Genomic DNA, 22005 nt, shown 5'->3' with positions numbered 1-22005 from the left:
GTGGATACTGATTCAAAAGTGAAATAGCTATAAAATGTATTCTTGGGACAATCTGGGAAATTTGAATAGAGAATTATTAATTTTTTAGATGTATTATGATTATGTAGGAGAAGTTGTTATTCATAGATGATGCATGAAACTTACTTGAAATGATTCAGGAAAGGGGTGCCTGAGTGGATCAGTCGGTTAAGCGTCTGATGTCAGCTCAGGTCATGATCTCACGATTCATGGGTTTGAGCCTTGCGTAGGGCTCTGGGTTGACAGCTCAGAGCCTGGAGCCTGCTTTGGATTCTGTATCTCTTTCTCTCTCTCTCTTTTTCTGTCCCTCCCTCACTTGTGCTCTCTGTCTCTCTCAAAAATAAATAAATAAACATTAAAAAAAAAAAGGGTTCAGGAAAAAAAAATACACATGCACACATAGTAGAGGAGGCAAATGAGGCAAAATGTTCTCAGTTGGCTAGTTGGTTAGTTTATGAATTTCCCTTTTATTCTTTCCATCTTTCTGTATGTTTGGAAAAATTCCTAATAAATAAAAGTACCCAAAGAACAAAATTCATCCTGAGTCTTAATGCCCTTTTTAATGTTAATTCACATTTTCTCTTTCCTCTTTTGTACTTCTGGTCTATATTGTGTAATAAACATCGCGTTAAATGCAGTATCATTTTATAAATTTTTTTTTCAACGTTTATTTATTTTTGGGACAGAGAGAGACAGAGCATGAACGGGGGAGGGGCAGAGAGAGAGGGAAACACAGAATCAGAAACAGGCTCCAGGCTCTGAGCCATCAGCCCAGAGCCCGACGCGGGGCTCGAACCCACGGACCGCGAGATCGTGACCTGGCTGAAGTCGGACGCTTAACCGACTGCGCCACCCAGGCGCCCCTGCAGTATCATTTTAAAACATAATGTGTTCTTATTCACTAATTGTTTTTTCTGTCTCTTTTCCCTCAACTTGATTAGGGACCATACCTTTTTAGACCCCTGGGTCTGTAACACTGGTGATACAGCAAATCATTGGTAGATTGGACAAAATCAAAATAATGTTTAAACAAAGAAATCAACAACAACAAAAAAACCTTCTTGCTAGCTTTCCTTTGTATGTATGAGTTGGTAGTATTTCCGCAGCCTCCACAGGAAGCACAGGTTAAGCCGTGGTGAATGTTTCTGACATGTTGAGAAAACAAACCCAGGGAACCCACAGGCTGGGCAGAAAGTAAGGCTGAGCCTGAGAAGAAAGCTTAAGGTCCCAATTTTGTCTATGTTGTTTCCTTCCAGAAGCTGCTAGTTTTGGAACATCATGTTATTGTCTTACCGCCTCTTGTGTCTTCACTTCATGTCCTGTGTCCTGGTTCTGTTACCTGAAATCCCAGGAGAGCCATTCGTTTGGAGGCTCTTGTACCTGTTTGCTAAGTTAACTCCTCCGAGGATGAATGGTGTTTTGTTTTGAAATAGCAGGTGTTCGTTCTCTGGATCCTGGTGCAGGGCAGACTGTGGAAAATGTTGATCCTGCCTCGAATTTCTCATTGTAGCTCCCAGGGGCATCCTGCTTTGATGTCAGCAGGGGAGTCAGGTTAAGAAGAGGTTACACAGGGGTTAAGAAAAAGTGGACAAGGGTGGTGTGGCCTCTTCCCCCCCAACCCTCCTTTTTTTTTGAATATTTGCCTGTTTTAGCAGAACTTTAAAAAACTTTTTGAATGTAAAAACACCTTTTGAAGAAGGGAACTGCAGACATTAAGTTCTCTAGTGTAACTTTTTGGTTATTCGATTATTTACATGGTTGTGATCAGTGGATGTGTCCTCTCCACCCCCCTCAGTTTTACACATAGACATAATTCTCCTGCTTGTCATTTTTTGGCCGAAGGGTAGAATTTGATTGGGTCTGGCTTTATAAATGATACTTTTATTGATTACTTAGGTGGCTTCCAGATTTTTATTAGGTACTGATGGTCTTGTGTTTTGAACCAATTTATTCTGCTTTTAGGTTAATTTACACACCAAATCAGAGGTGACGGACCATGTTACCGCTGTTACGTGTTTAGAGAATATGTTCCAAAAAAAGATGCAACCAATTATATTTCAACTGTTTTCTTAAACCTCAGGAAGGTTTTTTTGTTGCTGTTTTGTTAAATTTAGTGATTTTTTTTTGATAGTTTAATAGGCACTAAAGGGCTCCTTTGAAGGTCAGTCTGCTTTATTTTAGATGCTAGTGGGGCCGTATTTTTGAAATGGGATTATTTTCTGTATTTCATCAATTCTATTTAAGCTATATTTATTGAATGCTTAATGTAACTCACTGTCCTAGAAGCTGTAGGTAGTTGAGTAAGATTGCCTTTGCCTCCAGGGATTCGAAAATCTCCTAGGAGGAGAGGGAGAGGTAGCAGGGGCCCAAGAGGAAGGACACAAATGGCTGCAGGGTAAGAAAAGTGCCCTGATGTACAAAGAAAGTACTGTCAGAGCTTACTGAGAAGAGGAAGATGGCACATCCAGTGGGGGAGATTAGGAGAGCCTTCACGGAAGAGATGACATTTGAGCTGGGTCTTGAAGGATGGCTAGGATTTCCATGGGAATGGGGGGGGGGGGGCAGGGCATGGCAGGAAGAGCCGCTCCACATAAGTGGGAAAGCCTGGGATGCCTGGAGGAGCCGGCAAGGAGTTGGGCGTGCTGGGTGCATAGGCGCGGGTCGTGGGAGATGAAGCTGGAGAGGTAGGGGGGCCGCTTTGGTGGCACCAGCTAGACATTTTGAAAGGCTACATGCAAACTTTTCTTCTCTGGTGATTTCTTGATAGATTCATCTAAATAGTTATTATGTTGCTTTGTATTTTATTTGTTCATTCATGTCTTCCATTAACCTCTGCACAGTTACTTGTCTTGTGGTTTGTTGGGGTCAGTGTGCTTTTTGTATTTTAAAGTTTTATCAGTTATGTGGCTACTACATTGTCCCACTGCGATGTTTTCCTTTTATGTTGCATTAAGAAAACATTTTTGTTTTTTTTTGTCTTTGGAAACATGTCTTTTGTATGGGATAGCCTACTTTCTTTTAGTATTTGGACATATCTCGTCACAACTTCGCAGAAACATGTGGCTTCTTTTTCTTACAGCCTTTTTTCTCTTTTATATGGCTAATTCCGTCCCATCTGGGATTTATTAATGTGTTTGATGGGAGGAATGGGCCTAATTGTTGAGTTCCAGTATCTTACTAGAGTTTGTTAAATTTATCTACCTATCTGTCGTATTTTCCGGTTTACTTTTATTTGGTCTTTATGGTATTTCGGTGTATTTCTAAAATTTCCTTGTAACTCTTAACGTAGTTTTGATAGTCTTTTTTTTTTTTTTTTATTTGGTAGGGTTAATGGAAACTTAAGATTTTTTTTAAAGATTTTTAAGTAATCTCTATGCCCAGTGTGTGGCTTGAACTCACAACCTCGAGATCAAGAGGCACATGCTCTACTGACTGAGCTAGCCAGGCATCCTTAATGAAAACTTGCGAAACTTTCATGGTGTACCTCTCCATTTATTAATGTCTCCTCTTTCTTCTATTGTGGTGTTAGTTCCTTCTGAATAATTCTGTTGTGTCCTGAGTTAATATTTCAAAGAGTTAACATTTTGTTGCCATTATGGTTGGACATTTTTAAATTTGTATTTGCCATCTTGACCATGGTTTGAGTTGTATGAATTGTTTATATCCTGCGGCTTTGTTAAGTTCAATTATATCTAGTAACTTAAAAAATTTTTTTTTAATGTTCATTCATTTTTTGAGAGAGTGTGCGCAAGCAAGCAGAGGAGGGGCAGAGAGAGCGGGAGACACAGAATCTGAGACAGGCTCCAGGCTCTGAGCTGTCAGCACAGAGCCCAACACGGGGCTTGAACTCACAGACTGTGAAATCATGACCTGAGCTGAAGTTGGCTGCTTAAGTGACTGAGCCACCTAGGTGCCCCCTATATCTAGTAACTTTTGGATTGAATACAAATGCATTTGTGGATTTACTAGTGTCATCTTCAAAACATAACTTATTTTTTCCTCTGAACACCTCTGTATTTTATATCCATCTTTCATCGCTCTCAAAAGCAGTTCTTATGTCCCAGGGGAATACCATTAACTATAATGACGCCTCTCAAGGACCTTCTGGGCAAGGAACATTTCTGCTCTTTCCAAGGAGCCATGAAAATAGGAAGCAGCTGCCTAGCTTTATAGAAGCAGAGCCTGTTCGGGGTGGATGGGACCTTGCATATCCTCTAGCCTCCTCCCTGCATTTGGGAGATGAAACCAGACCCAGAGAGGAGAAGGAACTTGCTGGGAGTTCACACAGCTGGAGTGGAGGAGGTGGTTTTCAGACTTAGATTTTCTTATGGTGTATATATTACATGTTTTCATTTGGGATACTTGGTTGGAAAATTTTCTAGGTTTATCCAACACCAAATTTTGGTAACTTTATCCAGTATCCTAAATAAATTTTTTTAAACTAATAATCTGCATTTTTTTCCAAGTAATCTGAAGTTCTTGAACAGGTAACCCTCTATATCACCATTCTCTTAGGTGTTTGAGTGAAAAGGGAATAAGGAAATGAGAGGAAAGGGTATTTTAGTCCAGGATCCTTAGTAGGAGGGCCTATTTTTAAGCTTCATAATGTCAGTTTTAAAAGCAGTGGTTTTCAAAATAACCACAGACAAAAGTCCCCTTGAAATGAATGCCTTTCTGGAATTGACCTATTTTGAGTTTAACTGTTACCACGAAAGGTTCAGTGTCTTGAATGCTCTTAAATGCATTTACTTTTCAGACAAAGTCGAACAGTGAGTTGAGTGAACGATCTACATGGGTTCCAGATTCAGGTTAAGTATAGACGTATGGGAAGTTGGAAGAAGACTGGACTAGCTGATTATATTGTACTTATAGGTTTGTCTGGATCCAGGTTAATTGTATTCCTTCACTGAGTTTTAACTTACATTTCCAGGTTAGTTTTAAAAAACTAGACCTTCACCGTATTTGAGAGTCCAAAGTTATTTGCCCCATTTGATTTCAGGCTGTCCTTGAGTAAACAGTCCTTCAAGACTGTTGGGCCTGTTGGGGCAGGGGTGGGGTTGGGGGGAGGCGCTCAGAAGTTAGCAGGAATTCCAAGCTAACTGTAAACCTTTTGTCTAATGGCTTACTCAAATCCACAGTGAAATCCTACCGGAATGTCAGTCTGTATTTCAGCTTCTCCACCCCCCCCCACCCCAGCCCCCAACAGGAAGAAGACAGCTGCTTAACATTCCAGTAATTATTATTAATAGAAAATTTAGGGCCACCTGGGTGGCTCAGTTGATTAAGCACCTGATTCTTGATTTTGGCTCAGGTCATGATCTCGCGATTTAAGAGTCTGACCCCTGTGTTGGGCTCTGTGCTGAGTGCGGAGCCTGCTTGGGATTCTCTCTCGCCCTCTCCCTCTGTGCATCTTCTGCTTGTGCTCACTCTCTCTCAAAATAAATAAAGTTAAAAGAAGAAGAAAAGTTATCCTACTTCTCTTAGCCATTCATTTATGTCCACTGTAAGGCTTGGTCACTGGAGCTGTGGAAAGGTTCCATTTACCAGAGGATGGACCAGTGGAACACTTGGAACAGGCTTTTAACACATTGTATTAATTTTTAGAGACTGGGTGCCTGGCTGGCTCAGTCGGTGGAGCATGTGACTCTTGATCTCGAGGTTGTAGGCTCGAGTCCCACTTTGGGTGTAGAAATTACTTAAAATCTTAAATCTAGATAGGGACTGCAACAGTTTTTATTGTTTTATTGGAACATTCCTTCTAAAACATAGTCTCTTTTGCCTTGTTTTATTTTGGTAACTAAACTAATGCTGGGTTAGCCATAAGTGTAGCTTGTTGCATTTCTATTTCTGCATATTCTGAATCACTGAGCAATTACAAAATGAAAGGTTCTCTGCAAGCATTTCCAAATAAAGAAGCCATAAAATATTAGGGGAAGTCAAGGGGAGAGTTCAGGAGGGAAGTACCAGAAACCACCAACAGGTGTTCGGGTGGCACTGGACAGAGTGTCAGCTTGGTATGCGATCATGGGGACGAGTCTTGTGAATTCCTGAATGCTCGTGTGAGGTGGAGGGGACACAGGGTAAGAGGAAGTCAGCAGTTCCGGAGGCACAGAGGACTTGGCTTCCTGGCTCGCCCACAGCTGAGGACCCGAATCAATTCCGGAGCAGGTTGCATTCTCGACAGACAGGGGCTGCATCTGTAGGAGCACGGCTGTTGATGCGTGGGGTAATAATCAAGTCCCGGCCCTTGATCAGGACGAGACAGATGAAGTCAGAAGACCTGTGAAATTGTATCCCTGAAGGACATGATAACTAGAAAAATAACTACCATTTATTGAGAGCCTCTCTGTTCTATTTACGTGCATTATCTTGAATTTGCACTAAAATTCTGCAAGAAAGGTCCTGATATTCTGTTGTCCAAATAAGGAGAATGAAGTTCAGGGAAATGAAGTAATTTGCAGAAGGTTGCACAGCTAGAAAGTGGTGGGATTAAGTTTAGAACCCAGGTCTGGCCTCCTCTGACATCCATGTTTTTCCCACACAGCTGTTCAGAGATCATGTAAAATGCTAGAGGTCTATGAAAAAAATTTTTCTAAAGTAAGTTCTCTGCCCAACGTGGGACTTGAACTCGAAACTCTGAGATCGAGTTGCATGCTCTACTGACTGAGCCAGCCAGGCGCCCATCTAGGGGCCTTTTTAGAGTTTCACTCTGCAGAACTGTAGCCACTAGCCACATATAACTATTTAAATTTCAATTTACCAAAATTCAATAAAGTTTAAAAATAAAAATTAGCTCCTAAGCTGCACAAGCCACACTTCAAGGGCCTGAGGCTGCATGTGACTCATGGCTGCTGTATCGGAGAGCACAGATGAAAACATTTCCATCATTGCAGAAAATTCTCTTAGGGCCTAGAGGTCATCCAATTTTACCCTTTTATTAATTTATTTTTGCCCCTTACTTTGTGAAGGAGAAAATGAGGGACAAAGGAAGGAAGTAACCTGTTCAGTGTCCTAGGTCTGGTTAATCCAGTCCTCTGGACTGGTTGCCTGGTGGCTTTCCCCTGGTCCACATTCTTCTTTGAAAACAATTAACAGGGGTGCCTGGCTGGCTCAGTGGGTTGAGCATCAGACTTTGGCTCAGGTTGTAATCTTGGGGTTCATGAGTTCGAGCCCTGCCTCTGGCCCGCTGCTGTCAGCGTGGAGCTGCCTTCAGATCCTCTGTCCCCCTCCCTTCCTCTCTCCTGCTCATGTTCTCTCTCAAAAATAAACGAACATGAGAAAAAAAAAAAAACGAACAATTAACAGACTGGAAATGGGTGCCTGTTCTACCCTCCTAGCCTTGCCTGGCCTTGTAAACTAGACTCTTCTCCCAGAGTGCAGCCCTGTGTTGTCCCAAGTTCAAAGGGCATGTTCGGATTGGTTGCCCCTAGGAAAACGAGAGACCTTTGTTGGAAAGGAATTCCATGCTTGATGTATGAAACAGCACTTTGATTCCCCCTGGTTGGTTGTCTGCCTTCCTACCACTTTGTAATTGAACTTGCAGCTGCTAGCCATTTGTCTTCCAATCAAGGCCAACTTCAAAACAGTTCAAATGACAGAGGTATGTATACTTTGAATAGAAGCAGCTGTTTGTTATTTGCTGTTGATTCGATTGGCTTTTGTGTTAGGGTCAGATAGTTTAGATTATGACTCAAATTACAATAGGTTTCAAACTTCGGTGTTAAGATTCAAATGTATTAACGTTCATTTAACTGATATATACCTAATATATAGCAGCACTGAGCTGAGGGATGGATGAAATGGACTTGTGCTAAAAATTGACAAAGATGCCAACGTTATGGGTGAATCTAATACATTTTAAATTCTTGTCTGAATTTTATTATTGGCACTTGCCGCCCATGTATTAACCTATTTGGTCCTGCAATTCACTAAAAGCTCCAGTTTGGATCATTGCTTTGAAGTAAAGTGAAGAATCATGTGCAAGTGTCCTTTTAGTGGATGTTATTAAAGACATTTAAATTATACACTCCAGTGTCTAAATGACAGTCTAAAGTGCATGTGTGTGTGTGTTTGGAGGGTGGGCACGTGGGAGCAAAAAGGAGGCATTGTACTGGGGTAATATTTTTAGGAAGCCTAAATGTGATATTTGATTTCAGTATGACATAGTCATTGGTTTAGAAAGTTATCTTTTGGAAACAAATCAAAGTTTGGTTTTTTTTTTCCCCTAAAGAAATGGAAAAGTCACATGCATGAGTATGGTCAGAGATTAAAAACGGAAGTTAAATGATGGCAGCGTACCCAGAAAAGTGCCTGTCTTTTCTGAGAGTGCAAAGGCAAAGGTAGAGAGGACATTAAAGATGGTGGAGAGCTGGAAGGGGTCCCCGGGAGCCCTGATCTCTGGTCTTTCTTTGCCTGAGGTGGTGTGGTGGTGGTGGTGTTGGGGGAGGGTGTGGGCAGAGCACCCAGTCAACTCCTTGTATTGTTTTATTGAGTTGGGTCTAATTTCCAAAAGGTTGGGAATGGGTTTATATGAGGGTTTTGGAGTCAGCAGGCCCAGAGGCAGGGTGGTCTGAGGAGGACATACTGTTTCACTCTGGGAGTTTTGGATTCTAACAGTACAGCGAAGAGCCCAGCTTCCCAATCAGGTTTTAAGTAATTGTTTCTGCCTCTACCAGTGTTTCATTTGAATCCAGAAATTAACCCTTCTTCCAGAGGGGTCTGAAAGTCTGCAGGCTTCAGAATCCTCAGGCTGCAGTGCTTTTGAATAACTGCCTTGTGTAGAGGGAAAGTGTGAGATCTCAGCTCCTTCCCTGGTACAGCTGTTAACTCACCATGTGACCACCCTGTGCCTGCTTCTCTGCAAAGCGGGGTGATGGTATTGCCTTCCTACCTTTCAGGGTTTATATAATGAGCTCCGTATAATCGTATAGGTTACCACTTGGGCACACTTGCAAACTCACGGTAGGTATTAAGTAGATGACATTTTATTATTGAAAGGAATCTGTTGCAATCTCCCTTTTGGCAGATAATCCAGGACTGCAAAGAAGGGCTAAAAGGTTGTCACACAGTAGGTTCTGCTGTGAATGTGACTTAAAAAAATTTTTTTTTAATGTTTATTTTAGAGAGAAAGAGACAGAGACAGTGTGTGAGTGGGGGAGGGGCAGAGACAGAGGGAGACACAGAATCCCCAACAGGCTCCAGGCTCTGAGCTATCAGCACAGAGCCCGACACAGGGCTCGAACTCACGAACTGCGAGTTCATGACCTGGGCCGAAGTTGGACACTTAATTGACTGAGTCACCCATGAGCCCCAAATGTGACTTTTGAGTAAGCATGGCCTGGAGAACATGTGATACGGGGGAAAGGTTTTGGAGCCGACATATGTGGATTTGAATCCTGACCCCGCCTGTTACTCCTTTGAATGATCTTGTGCAACTTCTTTCACATTCTTGAGTCTGTTTGCACATCTGTAAAATGGGCATAGTAACACCTACCCAGCAGAAAGGATTCATAGACACTCTGTGTGTAAACTGCTTTTTATGATTAACAAGACTCCTGATAAGAGCTAGGGCTAGATTCCCTGCCAGGGTGCCTTATTCTCTATCAGGTGAGAAGGAGAGAAAGTTCTCACCGCCCGAAACACTTCCCATAATGGGACTCTTCAGTTATTCTTTATCTAGGCGGATAGAAGAGAGACAATGCTGGCATATTTGCACTTTGGGGGATGTGCAGGAAGTATTTTCAGTGAAACAGGAAGCTGCAGAAGGTGCGTAGGAAGCAACTGCCACTCAGTACATCCCAGTACAGACTCCTCCCAGCTTCTCCAAGGACCACCATCTATATGACAGGTACCACCCTGGAAGTTGGCTTTCTTCTCCTAAGAGTTTAAAGAGGATTTCCTGTGCCGAATGTGCTCGTGTGTGTGTGTGTGTGTGTGTGTGTGTGTGTGTGTAGTAATAGGGAGGGGTAGGCCCTGACATAAAGGGAAGGTAACACTTTGTTCTTCAAGCCAGATGTTTGCAGGGGGGGGGTTCTGCTCTAGGTGACGTTTGGGTTTCACTTTTTCATGGTTCATCCAGATGTCTTCCCCAATGGGTCCTGGCCTTTGCTCAGACTGTCTTCTGGGGATTCCCTTCTCTACCTTTCAATCCATGTTGGAATCCTAATCTTGTGTTAAAGCTCAATTTGCAGGTTGCCTTTTGTGTAAATCTATCACAGACCTGGCCTCCACCCCACTCTAGGCACTGGTCGTCTTTCCACCTTCCAGGGCACTCTGCCTGGCCCATCATGCTTTGGTTGTTTGTGTAACTCCTGTCCAGTTGGACTGAAATTGGGGAAACCTGGGACTGGGTCTTTTCATCTTTATCTCCAGCGCATAGCATATTCCTTAGCATCTGGTTTGGTGAAATTTTGCTGAATGACCAAGCCCTGACATGGCAGTAAAGGAAGAGGGCAGAAGATACACCTCTCCAAAGGTCAAGGCTCTGCTAATCCCTGCAGAGTCCGACTTTGACTTATTTTGATTATTTTCCGTTTAATATTTTGACACAAGAGGGTCACAGTGTTGGTGGTAATCATAGCATTTGTTCTGTGAGGCTTTGTATACTCTTCATTTGTTGTTTTTTTTGTTTGTTTGTTTGTTTGTTTTAAAGTAATCTCTTAAGCGTCCAACTTCAGCCAGGTCACGATCTCGCAGTCCGTGAGTTCGAGCCCCGCGTCAGGCTCTGGGCTGATGGCTCGGAGCCTGGAGCCTGTTTCCGATTCTGTGTCTCCCTCTCTCTCTGCCCCTCCCCCATTCATGCTCTGTCTCTCTCTGTCCCTAAAATAAATAAAAACGTTGAAAAAAAATTAAAAAAAAAATAAAGTAATCTCTGTGTCCAGCGTGGGGCTTAATTCACGACCCCAGGATCAAGAGTCGTATGCTCTACTGAGCCAGCCAGGTGCCCCTACTCCTCATTGTTTTTAGATCTGTTTGTTTCCTTATTCAACCACATGAGGCATGTGGGTTGTGTGTTATCTTTACTCAACAGATAGGAAACTGATCTTGGTTAAGGGTCTTGTCTATGTCACACCGGCACCTAAGAGTGCTTATAGTCCTCTGTACTGCCTTTTTAGCCAATATCCGCTTCCTTGCTCAGAGGAGAAACATTTGGGAAGCATATGCTGTTGGTGACATCTTTCCTAATGCTTTATTATTTTTTTTTAAGTTTATTATTTTTGAGAGAGAGAGGGAGGAAGACAGAGAATCCCAAGCAGGTTCCACACTTTCAGCACAGAGCCTGATGGTGGGGCTCGAACTCAGACCGTGAGATTATGACCTGAGCCAAAATCAAGAGTCAGAGGCTTAACTGACTGAGCCACCCAGACACCCCAACGTCTACCCTGTTCTGTGATGTTCCTTCAGCCCCATGCCTGGTGGAGAGAAGGGCTCAGGGAATGTTTGGGGCTGGATGGATCCGTGAGCCTCCCTTGTTGGCAGAGCTGAACACTTATCCCCAACGGATGTTGGGCTTCTTGATGGACACATGACATTGGTGGCTGAATATACATGCACCTGTGGCTTTTCACACTCTCCCCCCACGCCTCTCCAGGGACTGGGATAGGACAGATGGTCGTAGACACAGGCTTCTCAGCTCTGCATCCTCTCTGCAAATCACATTTGGGGAAAAGTTAAGTTTGTGCAGTAATACAATTTCGGTAACACAGTTTCATACTGCCGGTGAGTTGTTTAACACTCCCTGGATAAATCACACTTCAGCAGAACTCATTTGGGAACAGAGTTTAATTTCACTGTAGGTGGCTGTGATTCCAACCCACCAGGCCCTCCCACCCCCCCCTAATAAATCTAGGCTGATAAGGTGAATGCAGCACTAAGCCAGGCTATTTCTGAACCCGGACAGCCTTACTCTATATTAATCGTCCTTTTCACCCCCAACACCTTGCATTCTTTGTCCCCTGAGGATAGACACCCACTTGTCTATCCTTAAATGTTAGAGATGGAAAAGACCTTTATAGTTCAGCCTCATGGATGATGATGATGAAGGGATTGGGGTCCAGAGAGGCCAGGTGGCTTATGGCTAGTGAGTGACAGCCTGAATCCAGATCCAGGACCCTCGATTTGTCTCTAGTGCAGGGCTCTTGTTTTCTGCCCCGCCCCAGTGCACAACCTTTGATTCTGTTTTATAGCCAGGTGAGAGTCTATATGTTCAGTTTAAATTGAATACAGGTGACCACTTTACTGTTAAATGCCCTCAGCATAGAGTGAATTCATTTCCTGTTAACCCTCACAGCCTCTCTTGCCCTATCTTTGGCAAGGGCCATTAAAGTCTTGGCAGATTTCTGTATAGTTAACTGCAGCCTAGGGGTAACCCTGTGTGGGTTTGACTGATAGGATTTAACTTTTAGGAAGAAAATGAAAAGCACGGGTGATAAGAGTATGTAGAGAGAGAGAGGAAAAAAAATATTGTTAAATTCTCTCTTAGCAGTGTACCTTTGGCCCTTTGGCTCCAAAAATCACCATATTTTGGTTTCAAAAATGGCAGATAAGACATAGAATCCCCAAACTGCTGAAGATTATTAAAATGTATTAAAGATGCAAGCCTGGAGCTTGAAAAAACACTTGTCATTTGTTATGGAAGCTTCAGTGTTCTACGTTCTCCTGCTGATGGACTTGGGGAGTCTTGGGAGCTCAGCACCTGGTGTGCCATGGACTGTTCTGTGGTCCCCCCCTGTCTGGGGTGTGCATACTCTTGTCCACGGGGGCACTTTTAGGAGAGACACATAGGCTGGCCAGCCAGCGGGGTCCGTTCAGCCTGTACTAGGGTGATGTATGTAGCAGGAAGCCAGTTGTAGCACAGCAGGAGATAATTTTTCTCTGTACAGGGTCTTCATGTAGTAGGTCATTAGTGTTGATTTCTTGGCTTAAAAAACTGTGTATCTTCCTCTTCTTTCTTGACTGTAAAGGGCAAGGGGAAAAGAGGAGCTCATTATGCCCTGTTCTCTTCTTCTATGACCAGCTTCCCCACAGTTACGAACTCTGTTCTGGCACTTAGTGGGCAGTCTTGCTCTGTGTTGGAGGAGTGATCCCTAGAGGCAGACAGCTGAGGTTGGAGTCCTCCACCCCTGAACACTTACATCAGTTGGAATTCTTAACGTCTGTTATCCCTGGCTTCCTCATTAGTAAGTTAAGTATGGGGGTGATAATACTACCTAACTTGTAGGGTTGTTGTGAGAGTTAAATGTAAGGTGGTAGGATAACACCTAACTCAGTAGGCAGTCAGTAAAATGTTACCCATGGCTTTGTACGTTTCCTTTGGGGTTTCTCTGTCAAGTTTATTGCCAGCGTTTGGGAGTTCACCCTCTCCTTTAAGGCTGAAGTCCGATATCGTCTTGTCCTTGAAATTTTGCCTGGTCTCCCTCAGGAAAGTTCTGGCAAGGCTGTCCATGAACTGTTTGGGAGGCAAAGCACTTTGTGTGTGTGTGTGTGTGTGTGCGTGCGTGTGATCTTCATATATTTTCTGTGGTTTCATGATCTACACTATGAGCTTCTGGAGATTTAATAGTTCTGTCTCCATGCTCCATTTCTAGCCAGGCCTGGCATGCAGTCAGCGGTCTGTAAATGTGGAATGAATGAATGCTGGTGTTAGCTTACAGAGCCCGTGTGGGACAGGAGATTGGCTTCATTGGGTTTCCACTGATATCAAGGGCAATATTATGTGCACTGAGTTTCTTGATCGCTCTTCTTGAATCATTTCTTCTTTTTGTCCTTTTTGGGTGATTACGCAAAGCTGGACTAGTTGGAGCCCCCAAGTGGGACCAAGAGATGTGGCTCTTACTGGACTCCATTGTAGGTCAGATGCTAACTTAATGCAGTGCATGGCACGAAGGATGCCGGCGTATTATATGATCAAATGGATTCTAGTTACTAGACTGGAAATGACTGTGGTGGGTGGGGATGTCATAAGTATACTAGTGGTTTGGGGGCCTGAAGGAGTTAAAGCTCCTCTCAGAATAGCCAGAGCAGCTCCTAGGAAGTAGCTTCCGAGGCAGGATGTGGCAAGCCAGTGGGTAAATGAGCGCGTTCTCCTTTGGAAGAAAAGGAAGTGGGTGGGGGAGAAGTGAAGAGGAAGAGCTTGGTGGACATATCTTTTTATCTTCTGCTGTAAGAACATGCTTCTCTTTGAATGCCAGACAGAGCCTGCAGAGTTTTTAGCCCAAAGTGACCAGGGTCCAAAGAATGCTTAATGATACTGGTTTTGCAGTTTTCTTGGTTTTTTTTTTTTTTTTGGCCCCACAGTATCTCAAATTTAGTATGCACTGGAGTGTTGTCCTAGTAGGTTTTATTTTCTAATATTGATCTTTGGTGTATTATTGAATGCTCTTTGAGGATTCACAATTAGTGTAAAGTGTCAACCACAATCACACTCTTCTGACCAAGAATTAACTAATTAGTTAATTCTTCGTTTTTGTTTTTACTTTTAAATAAGCTACACCCACTGTGGGGCTCAAACTTACAACCCTGTGATCAAGAGTGGTATGTTCCACCATCTGAGACAGCCAGGTGCCCCTAACCAAGAATAATTTAGAAAAAGTTTTTTGTTTTAGAAAAGCCTCTTTGATGTGTTTACTTATTTATCTGTTTCAGAACACATTCTTACCCATTGTTTGTCCAGGTGCTCATAACAGCTTCTTGTGATACGGGACAAGAGTGTGCTTCCATTTCGAGGTTCAAAGTTACATGGCCAGTTACCGGCAGGGTTGACAGAGGACTCCAAATTTTCGGACTTCCAAGTTCAGGGTTGTTTCCATACTCTCGGTACCTTCTGTTAGAAGCATGGTTTATACATTGGAGGCAAATTATTGATGATGCAATTTTGCAAATAAAAAGAGCCCTCTGGGATTTGGTAATTGAAATAGGTGAGCCTCAAGCATCGCTGGAAAAGCAGCCATCGCTTCTGTATGTATCACATAGATAGCAATAATGCAAATGAGTGTTGGGCTTGGGAATTGAATCCAGGACTATGGATTGGTGTGTGAGAAATACTGTCAAAGCCCTTTTTGAGCCAGTCTTTGGACCAGGGTAATGAGAGTTTAATTATCTGGAAGAGAAGTCCCCTGTGGGCTTCCAAGGATTTGGAAAGCTGAGCTCAGCAGCTTTTAGACTTCAGATTTTTATATCTTCTTTGTCTCAAGGAAGCTAGTATATCTCCTGAGGTGTGTAGCTCGTGATTCCATTTCTGTGAAGGTTCCAAACTAGAATTTTTGCACTTATTCATATATCTATTTTGCATATGCACATTTTGGGTGATTTGATCCCAGAACCACATACTTAAATTGTGATTATTTTGGATGTATTTTAGATATTTAAATATAAGAAAGCATTCTTATGGCATTTTTAATTTATTTTTTAAATTAAAACATTAAAATCTCGTGGCATTTTTTGGAAACTAAGATGTCAGATGGCTCTTTGCTGAACCCTAAACATCCTGAGGCGTTCCAGACTGGTGTGCTGGGACCATCTTTTTTTTTTTTTTTTTTTTTTTAAACTTAAGATTTAAAATTTTTCTCTTGAGGTATAATTGACATATAAGTGTGCTGATTTGATACGTTTATGTATTGCACTATGATTACCACCATAGCTTTAGCTAACATCTCTATGGTGTCACCTAATTATCATTTCTTTTTTGTGGTGTGAACATTTAAGATCTAATCTCTTAGCAGCTTTGTCATATATGATACAGTATTGTTGACTCTAATCTCCGTACTGTGCATTAGGTCTCCAGGCTATTCATCTTCTACTGCAAGTTTGTACCCTGTGACCAACATTTCCCTAATACCCCTTCCTCAAACCTAATTCTTTAGCATGGTGTGCTGTGTCCTTCATGGTCTAGCCCCAGCTTACCTTCCGGCCTCTGTGTGCTCTCCTGGATGCACCTACCTTCTGGCCACTTGGAACTGCTTGTAACTTTCAGTGCCTTTTTATTCATGCTGATGCCCAAGCCTGGGGTGCTCTTTCCCCTGCTGCAAATTGAGTTATCCTTCAGGACTGAACCTGGGCATTATGTTTTCTTTCCTTTCCTAATCTTGGAATTGGAAGTCTTATCTCTGTTCTCATAGCCCCCTGTGCCCACCTCAGCGTTACCATCTCCCTTACCTTACTCACTGCTCTGCTTGTTAGTATCCTTCCCTGTGTTTGGCTTGCACTGTGATACCTGTCTCTTTCTTTCTTTCTTTCTTTCTTTCATCTCTACATCTTTGTCTCCTGGTCTCTTTCTTACACACACACACACACACACACACACACACACACACACACACACACGATGCCTGGTGAGGGCAGGGACCCAGTCTTCCTCATCTGCACCTTCTTAGCCTTTAGCACAGCTTGTGCCTGTCACACAGTGGGTGCTCTATGAATAATCTGCATTGCATTTTCACAGCTGTGGGCGTAAATGGGTATCAGCCAGATGTCTACTCAACTTCCCCGTCCCCTGCCCTCCTCTAGATTGAAGTGGTCCTGCAGGTTTCCATTCTCATGGTCACTTGTGCTTCTGTAGGACCCATGTTTCCCTTTCTGTGTTTTTTTTTTTTCTCTTTTTCTTGCTCTGTGTTGAATCAGCTTGGAATTCGGCCCCTTTTTTCCTGATTTTCACCAAACAACAAGAATGAAACATACAAAAAGCTATTTTCGTGCAATGCAGATTGGACTGAAGGTCTGGGGTAGGGAGGGTGTGTTACATTATAGCAATAAAGACAGCTTAAACTCTTATGGCGTTAGATATCTTTGGTTTTAAATGATCTTTGCCCCGGTGCCTTCTTTCCTCCTGTGCTACTTTACAGACACTCTTCAAACAGGCTTCTCCCAGCTTATTCTGCAGCCTAAATCATTTCTCCAGCTCCACCCCTATGTGCTGTTCAGATCTGCTCCTGCCTATGCCATGGCTGAGGATCAGTCCCTTTTTTAAAAAAAAATTTTTTTTTTCAACGTTTATTTTATTTTTGGGACAGAGAGAGACAGAGCATGAACGGGGGAGGGGCAGAGAGAGAGGGAGACACAGAATCGGAAACAGGCTCCAGGCTCCGAGCCATCAGCCCAGAGCCTGACGCGGGGCTCGAACCCACAGACCGCGAGATCGTGACCTGGCTGAAGTCGGACGCTCAACTGACTGCGCCACCCAGGTGCCCCATGGATCAGTCCCTTTTAAACTGTCGGCAAGCCTTCTGGTCCTCTGGTAGCCCTTGCTGTGAAGGGGGTTTGTTAACACAAACACTTAACCAACCCCCCCCGTCCCTCCTTTCAGAAGACAGAAACAAGCACTGTCGGTTTTGGTTTTAATTAAGTTTTGTTCTCTCTGGTCTGTGATTTTACTTCTGCCAGGTACATTTTGACCCTACCAGGCCAACTGCTATTAATTTGAGGACCTAACTAGTAGTTTTCTACAAGGTGAACACTTGTATGGACTTCTAGTCATGGTCCTGCAGGATTCCCTGAGCATTGCCAGATGGTGATGTGGGGAGTATGATTTTTCTCGGAGATGATGTATGCTAAGAGGTGAGGTTTGCTGACCCCTCTAGTGTGTAGTTGGATCAAAGAGAGGGGCCAAGCTGTAATAGACATGTTGTTCATGTGCTTAAGGAAGGAACAGGTTTGGAGAATTGATGATTTCTCCATGTGGACTAGAATTGGAGATGCATTTTGAATGCTGTTTCTTCTGAATTTATCTTCCTGCCTTAGCTGTGCTTCTGAGCATTGGCTGTCTTCCTTTTTTGCCTTGGGGACTCGAGTTTCCTCATGGCTCTGGGTTATGAGGTCTAGGATGATGGCCTCATCGGGTCCTGTACCTTTTTCTCTCATTTAGGAACAACTCGCACTGCTGATTCCCAGAGCAGCATTGGCCATTACTACACAGGCAGTTTCTAAAAGGTCTTTCTCTATATCAGCGTCTCAAAATCTGGGGTCAGATACATCATCTTTATAAGGCCACAATCAACCAACCTGTCCTTTCAGGAACACACCCATTGTGTGGCCACCACCGGGCCCAGGGCTCCCTTTGATTTTTCTGAGGGTGACCACATACTTATTGGATGTTCCACTTGGGTTGTCTATGGTATTTTCTCGCTTTCAGTACTCTCTGCTGCCTCCTCTCCACCCTGCCTCCCTCAGTAGGCCCCTGGCTCTCTTATGGCCACCCAAATTTTTACTGCTTCTACCAGTGTGCTTCATCTGGGCCGTGTCCTTTCTCTTCCCTTCCTGTCCCATTCAAAATATATCGGCCTTGGATGTTCCTCTGAAAGGAATTCCTCTTTGGGTAGATTTGTGTCTTTCCAGGGACCTTTTAGTACAGCACAGTTCTTTGCTTCAAAGGAATCGGTCACTAACGGGTACACACCTGTGTTAGGGTTGATCAGGTGGGCGATTTGTTGGAAGGACATGAGATCTTTGGCTCGTGATATGGAGAGAAGGTAAGTTTTGGAGTTACAGCCCTAGTCTTAATTGCTCCTGGCCTCATCTCCATTTCTGTAACATGGGAACAAAATACCTAGTTTTTAATGTTGTTGTGAGGACTAAGTTAGTGGGTATAACATGGCCAGCATTTAAGAAGCTCATCTCAGCTACATTTACATTTCATTCTTTATCAGACAGTTCTTACGTACCTCTTTCCCCCTCAAGTAAAGGTGATACTCTTTTCTGTCCTTCATTTTCTCTTTTTTCTTCCCCATCTGCCTCCAGATTTCATCACTTTCTCTCTCTTTTTTTTAAATTTTTTTGGTACTTCTCTGGAAGACTGATCCTTTAGGAATTAATTCATATATGGCTAATGTGAAACAAATTTTGTCCACTGGAGCAGAAGAAAGCATAGTCTGTCAGTTGTTTCAAGCAACAATATGACACCCCCTCTCCGATCCAGGATGTTGTTCAATATTTAAGAAGAGTCTGCCTGAGTGGGTGGTCCTGCCACTCCAGAGGTTCCTCTGTGTGGGTGTGTGCCTGCGTGTGTTTTTCAGCGTGACTCTCTACAGAAACATGCCAGGGGAAGGCAGTTTGTATAATTTCGGAAGCCTGTTTGATTCCGGGGGCAGGTGGGTATTGCCTGTTGTTGTTGTTATTATTATTTTGCTTATGTTTTTGTTTTTTAAGGATAGGAATATGTGATTTTTTTTTTTTTTTAAGTAGGCTTCCTGTCCGTTGTGGGGCCCAAACTTATGCCACGATCAAGAGTCACATGATCTATTGACTGAGCCAGCCAGGCTCCCATATTTATCTTTTTTTTTTTTTAATTATTTAAACTTGTTTTCTTGACTTTGAGAAACATTTGTTGATTGGCCTGGAAGCCACTTGATTTAAAGTGACGTTAAAGAGAAACACTTGTCCTGACTCTTGTTTTAAGTTCTATTCCTCTAACATTGTTTGCTTATAATATTTCTAATCCCTATTCTGTATCATTTTCTACAGAGTAACCATGTTAGAATGCCCTTTCTCCTTTTTTTGCTGTCTAAATCTTACGTATCATTCTAGCCCATCTCTGGTCTCCCGCCCCTACAAAACTCCGTGTGGTTAGGCTGGCATCTCCTGAACTACGGAGCTGTCAGTGTCTGAGGCCTCGAGAAAATCAGGGGAACTGCAAGACAGTTTTTGCCCCACAGTCTTTGTTGGGAGTGGCCGCGAAACCAGTGAAAGGCAACAAAGGCGGTATTTAACTACATTGTACATTTTTGCCGGGCTATTGATTTATTGCATGAAAACATACGGATGCAGGAGTTTCATCAGAATGGGGCTGGCAGTGGTGATCACATCATGGTGTTGTTAGGAGACCAAAGGGGCTCCTCTACCTTGCTCAGAATGCCTGTCATACTACGGGTCCTTAGTAAATCAGTAGTGAGCACTAACAAATCAGATGCTACCCTTGCTAACTAGTAATTAGCTGCCTACAGCATAACAGTATTAACTACTTGTTAAGCCCTTCAGATGATTCCAACATTTTTTTGCATTACATGCTTATGTAATCTCCACTGCAACCTTTTTTTTTGTATAATTTTTTTAATGTTTATTTTTGAGAGAGAGGGAGGGAGGGGGGAGTGATGGAGGGGCAGAGAGAGAGGGAGACACAGAATCCGAAGCAGGCTTCAGGCTCTGAGCTGTCAGCACAGAGCCCGACGTGGGGCTCCAACCCATGAACCGTGAGATTGTGACCTGAGCTGAAGTTGGACAGTTAACCGGCTAAGCCACCCAGAAACCCCATTTTTTTTTTTTTTCTAAGTAAGCTCTACACTCACTGTGGTGCTTGAACTCACAACCCTGAGATCAGGAGTTGCCTGCTCTGTTGACTGAGCCAGCTAGGCACCCCATCCACAACAGCCTTTTATTTAGCATCACATAATTGGCTTGAAGAGCCCTTAGCTGTCTGTATGCCTCTTGCTGCCACACTTAGGGCCTTCTGGTGTCCAAATGCATGTATTCTCAGAAAAGGCCTGGGAAGATAGAGCAGTATAGTCTCAAAGGAGAAACCAGTGATGGGACGACTGGGTGGCTCAGTTGGTTAAGTGTCCGACTCTTGATTTCAGCTCAGGTCATGATCTCATGGTTCGTGAGATCGAGCGCCATGTGGATTCAGTGCCGATGGCACAGAGCCTGCTTGGGATTCTGTCTCTCTCCCCCTCTGGCATGCGCTCTCTTTCTTTCTCTTTCTCTCTCAAAATAAATAAATAAACTTAAAAAAAAAAGGCAGTGAGGGGCACCTGGGTGGCTCAGTTGGTTAAGCCTTCAACTTCGGCTCAGGTCATGATCTCACGGTTCGTGAGTTTGAGTCCCACATCAGGCTCTGTGCTGACAGCTCACAGGCTGGGGCCTGCTTCAGATTATCTGTCTCCCTCTCTCTGCAACCCCCCTCCCCACCGACTCAACTCTCTCTCTCTCAAAAATAAATAAACGTTAAAAAATTTTTTTAAAAGCAGAATGGGAAAATGGCCAGTGTTTGTGGAGATGCCTGGCCCTGGGACTTAGGTGCAGAGTTCAGTCCTTGGAATACTACAGGACGAATCTGATGTTAGGATTAGAGACTTCTAGCGTTGAAAAGGACTTTAAAGACCACGTAGTTTAACTTGCCTATTTTACCTATGAGAAAAATTGAGGGGAAGTGAGTGAATAGTTCACAGACCAAGTAACTTTCAGAGTTGAACCCATGTCTTCTGATCCCAAAGCCCTCGTGCTTATTAAGCATGGAGTATATTATATGGCAGCCACATGCATGGTTTGTTTGTCTGTTTGTTTTTCTTTCTGGTAGTTTTATGTCCCATTGTGAAAGACCAGCTTTGTGCTGAGCCAGAAACAGCTGATTTCCTGCCTATGTCACTGGCCCTGGGTCTGGGGGCTGCTTTCAAGAGCAACGACTGTGAGGCTTTGCTCACCTATACATCTGTCAGCAAGCAGAGAAGAGTAGGTGGCCAAGAATTGATTTACATTAGCAGCCAGCCTCAAGGAAAAGGGAAAAAAATACTTGTGCTAAATTCAGTGAAGCACATTACGAACTGGGCGAGATAATGGCTGTACTGAAGCGTGTCTTCCCACAGCTGCCTAAGAATCTAAGCCCAAAGCTGGGTTCAACACCAACATGAAGCAGAGGTCTATGCTGGAGGAGGAATAGGAAACTTTCCCCTGCCCAAGAACTGCCACAGATGCAAGGCAGAGTTTTGGTTGCCATGGAGAGCAGGGGAAGTCCACGTTCACAGGGCCTGTTCAAGACCAGGACAAGAGAGAACCTTCCTATGGCTGCCACAGGCACAGTGTCTGGCTTGTGCCATGTACGGTTTGAGGCCCTGGTCGTTACTTCACGTTGTTACTTTGTGTCCAGCAGTACGTGTGGACTGCTTTTTCCTTTAAGACTATACTGACTGTTTAATCTTCCCAGGCCTTCTCTGGGGATGCATGCATTTTGACACCTAGAAGGCCCTTAGGAAAGCAGCAGGAGGAATACACAGTTAAGGGCACCTT

At 43.5% G+C, this 22005-nt stretch overlaps 1 protein-coding gene across 2 annotated transcripts in view; it reads left to right on the top strand.

The window, feature by feature from the left end:
• The window catches only part of MAP2K1 (mitogen-activated protein kinase kinase 1), a 78601-nt gene that overhangs the window by 9293 nt on the left and 47303 nt on the right, over positions 1–22005 (top strand). The window contains exon 1 of one of the 2 annotated variants that reach the window (XM_043555108.1): positions 2674–2702. The exons of the other annotated variant lie outside the window; for it this stretch is intronic. Coding sequence (XP_043411043.1) covers positions 2689–2702 — 14 coding nt within the window. The 5' untranslated portion in view covers positions 2674–2688. Of the gene's footprint in view, positions 1–2673; positions 2703–22005 lie in introns of those variants that run through there. 2 annotated transcript variants of the gene reach the window in all.

This window comes from Prionailurus bengalensis, chromosome B3 (genome assembly GCF_016509475.1).
Source record: "Prionailurus bengalensis isolate Pbe53 chromosome B3, Fcat_Pben_1.1_paternal_pri, whole genome shotgun sequence".
Lineage (NCBI taxonomy): Eukaryota > Metazoa > Chordata > Mammalia > Carnivora > Felidae > Prionailurus > Prionailurus bengalensis.
This window is presented reverse-complemented; position numbering and strand designations above follow the sequence as displayed.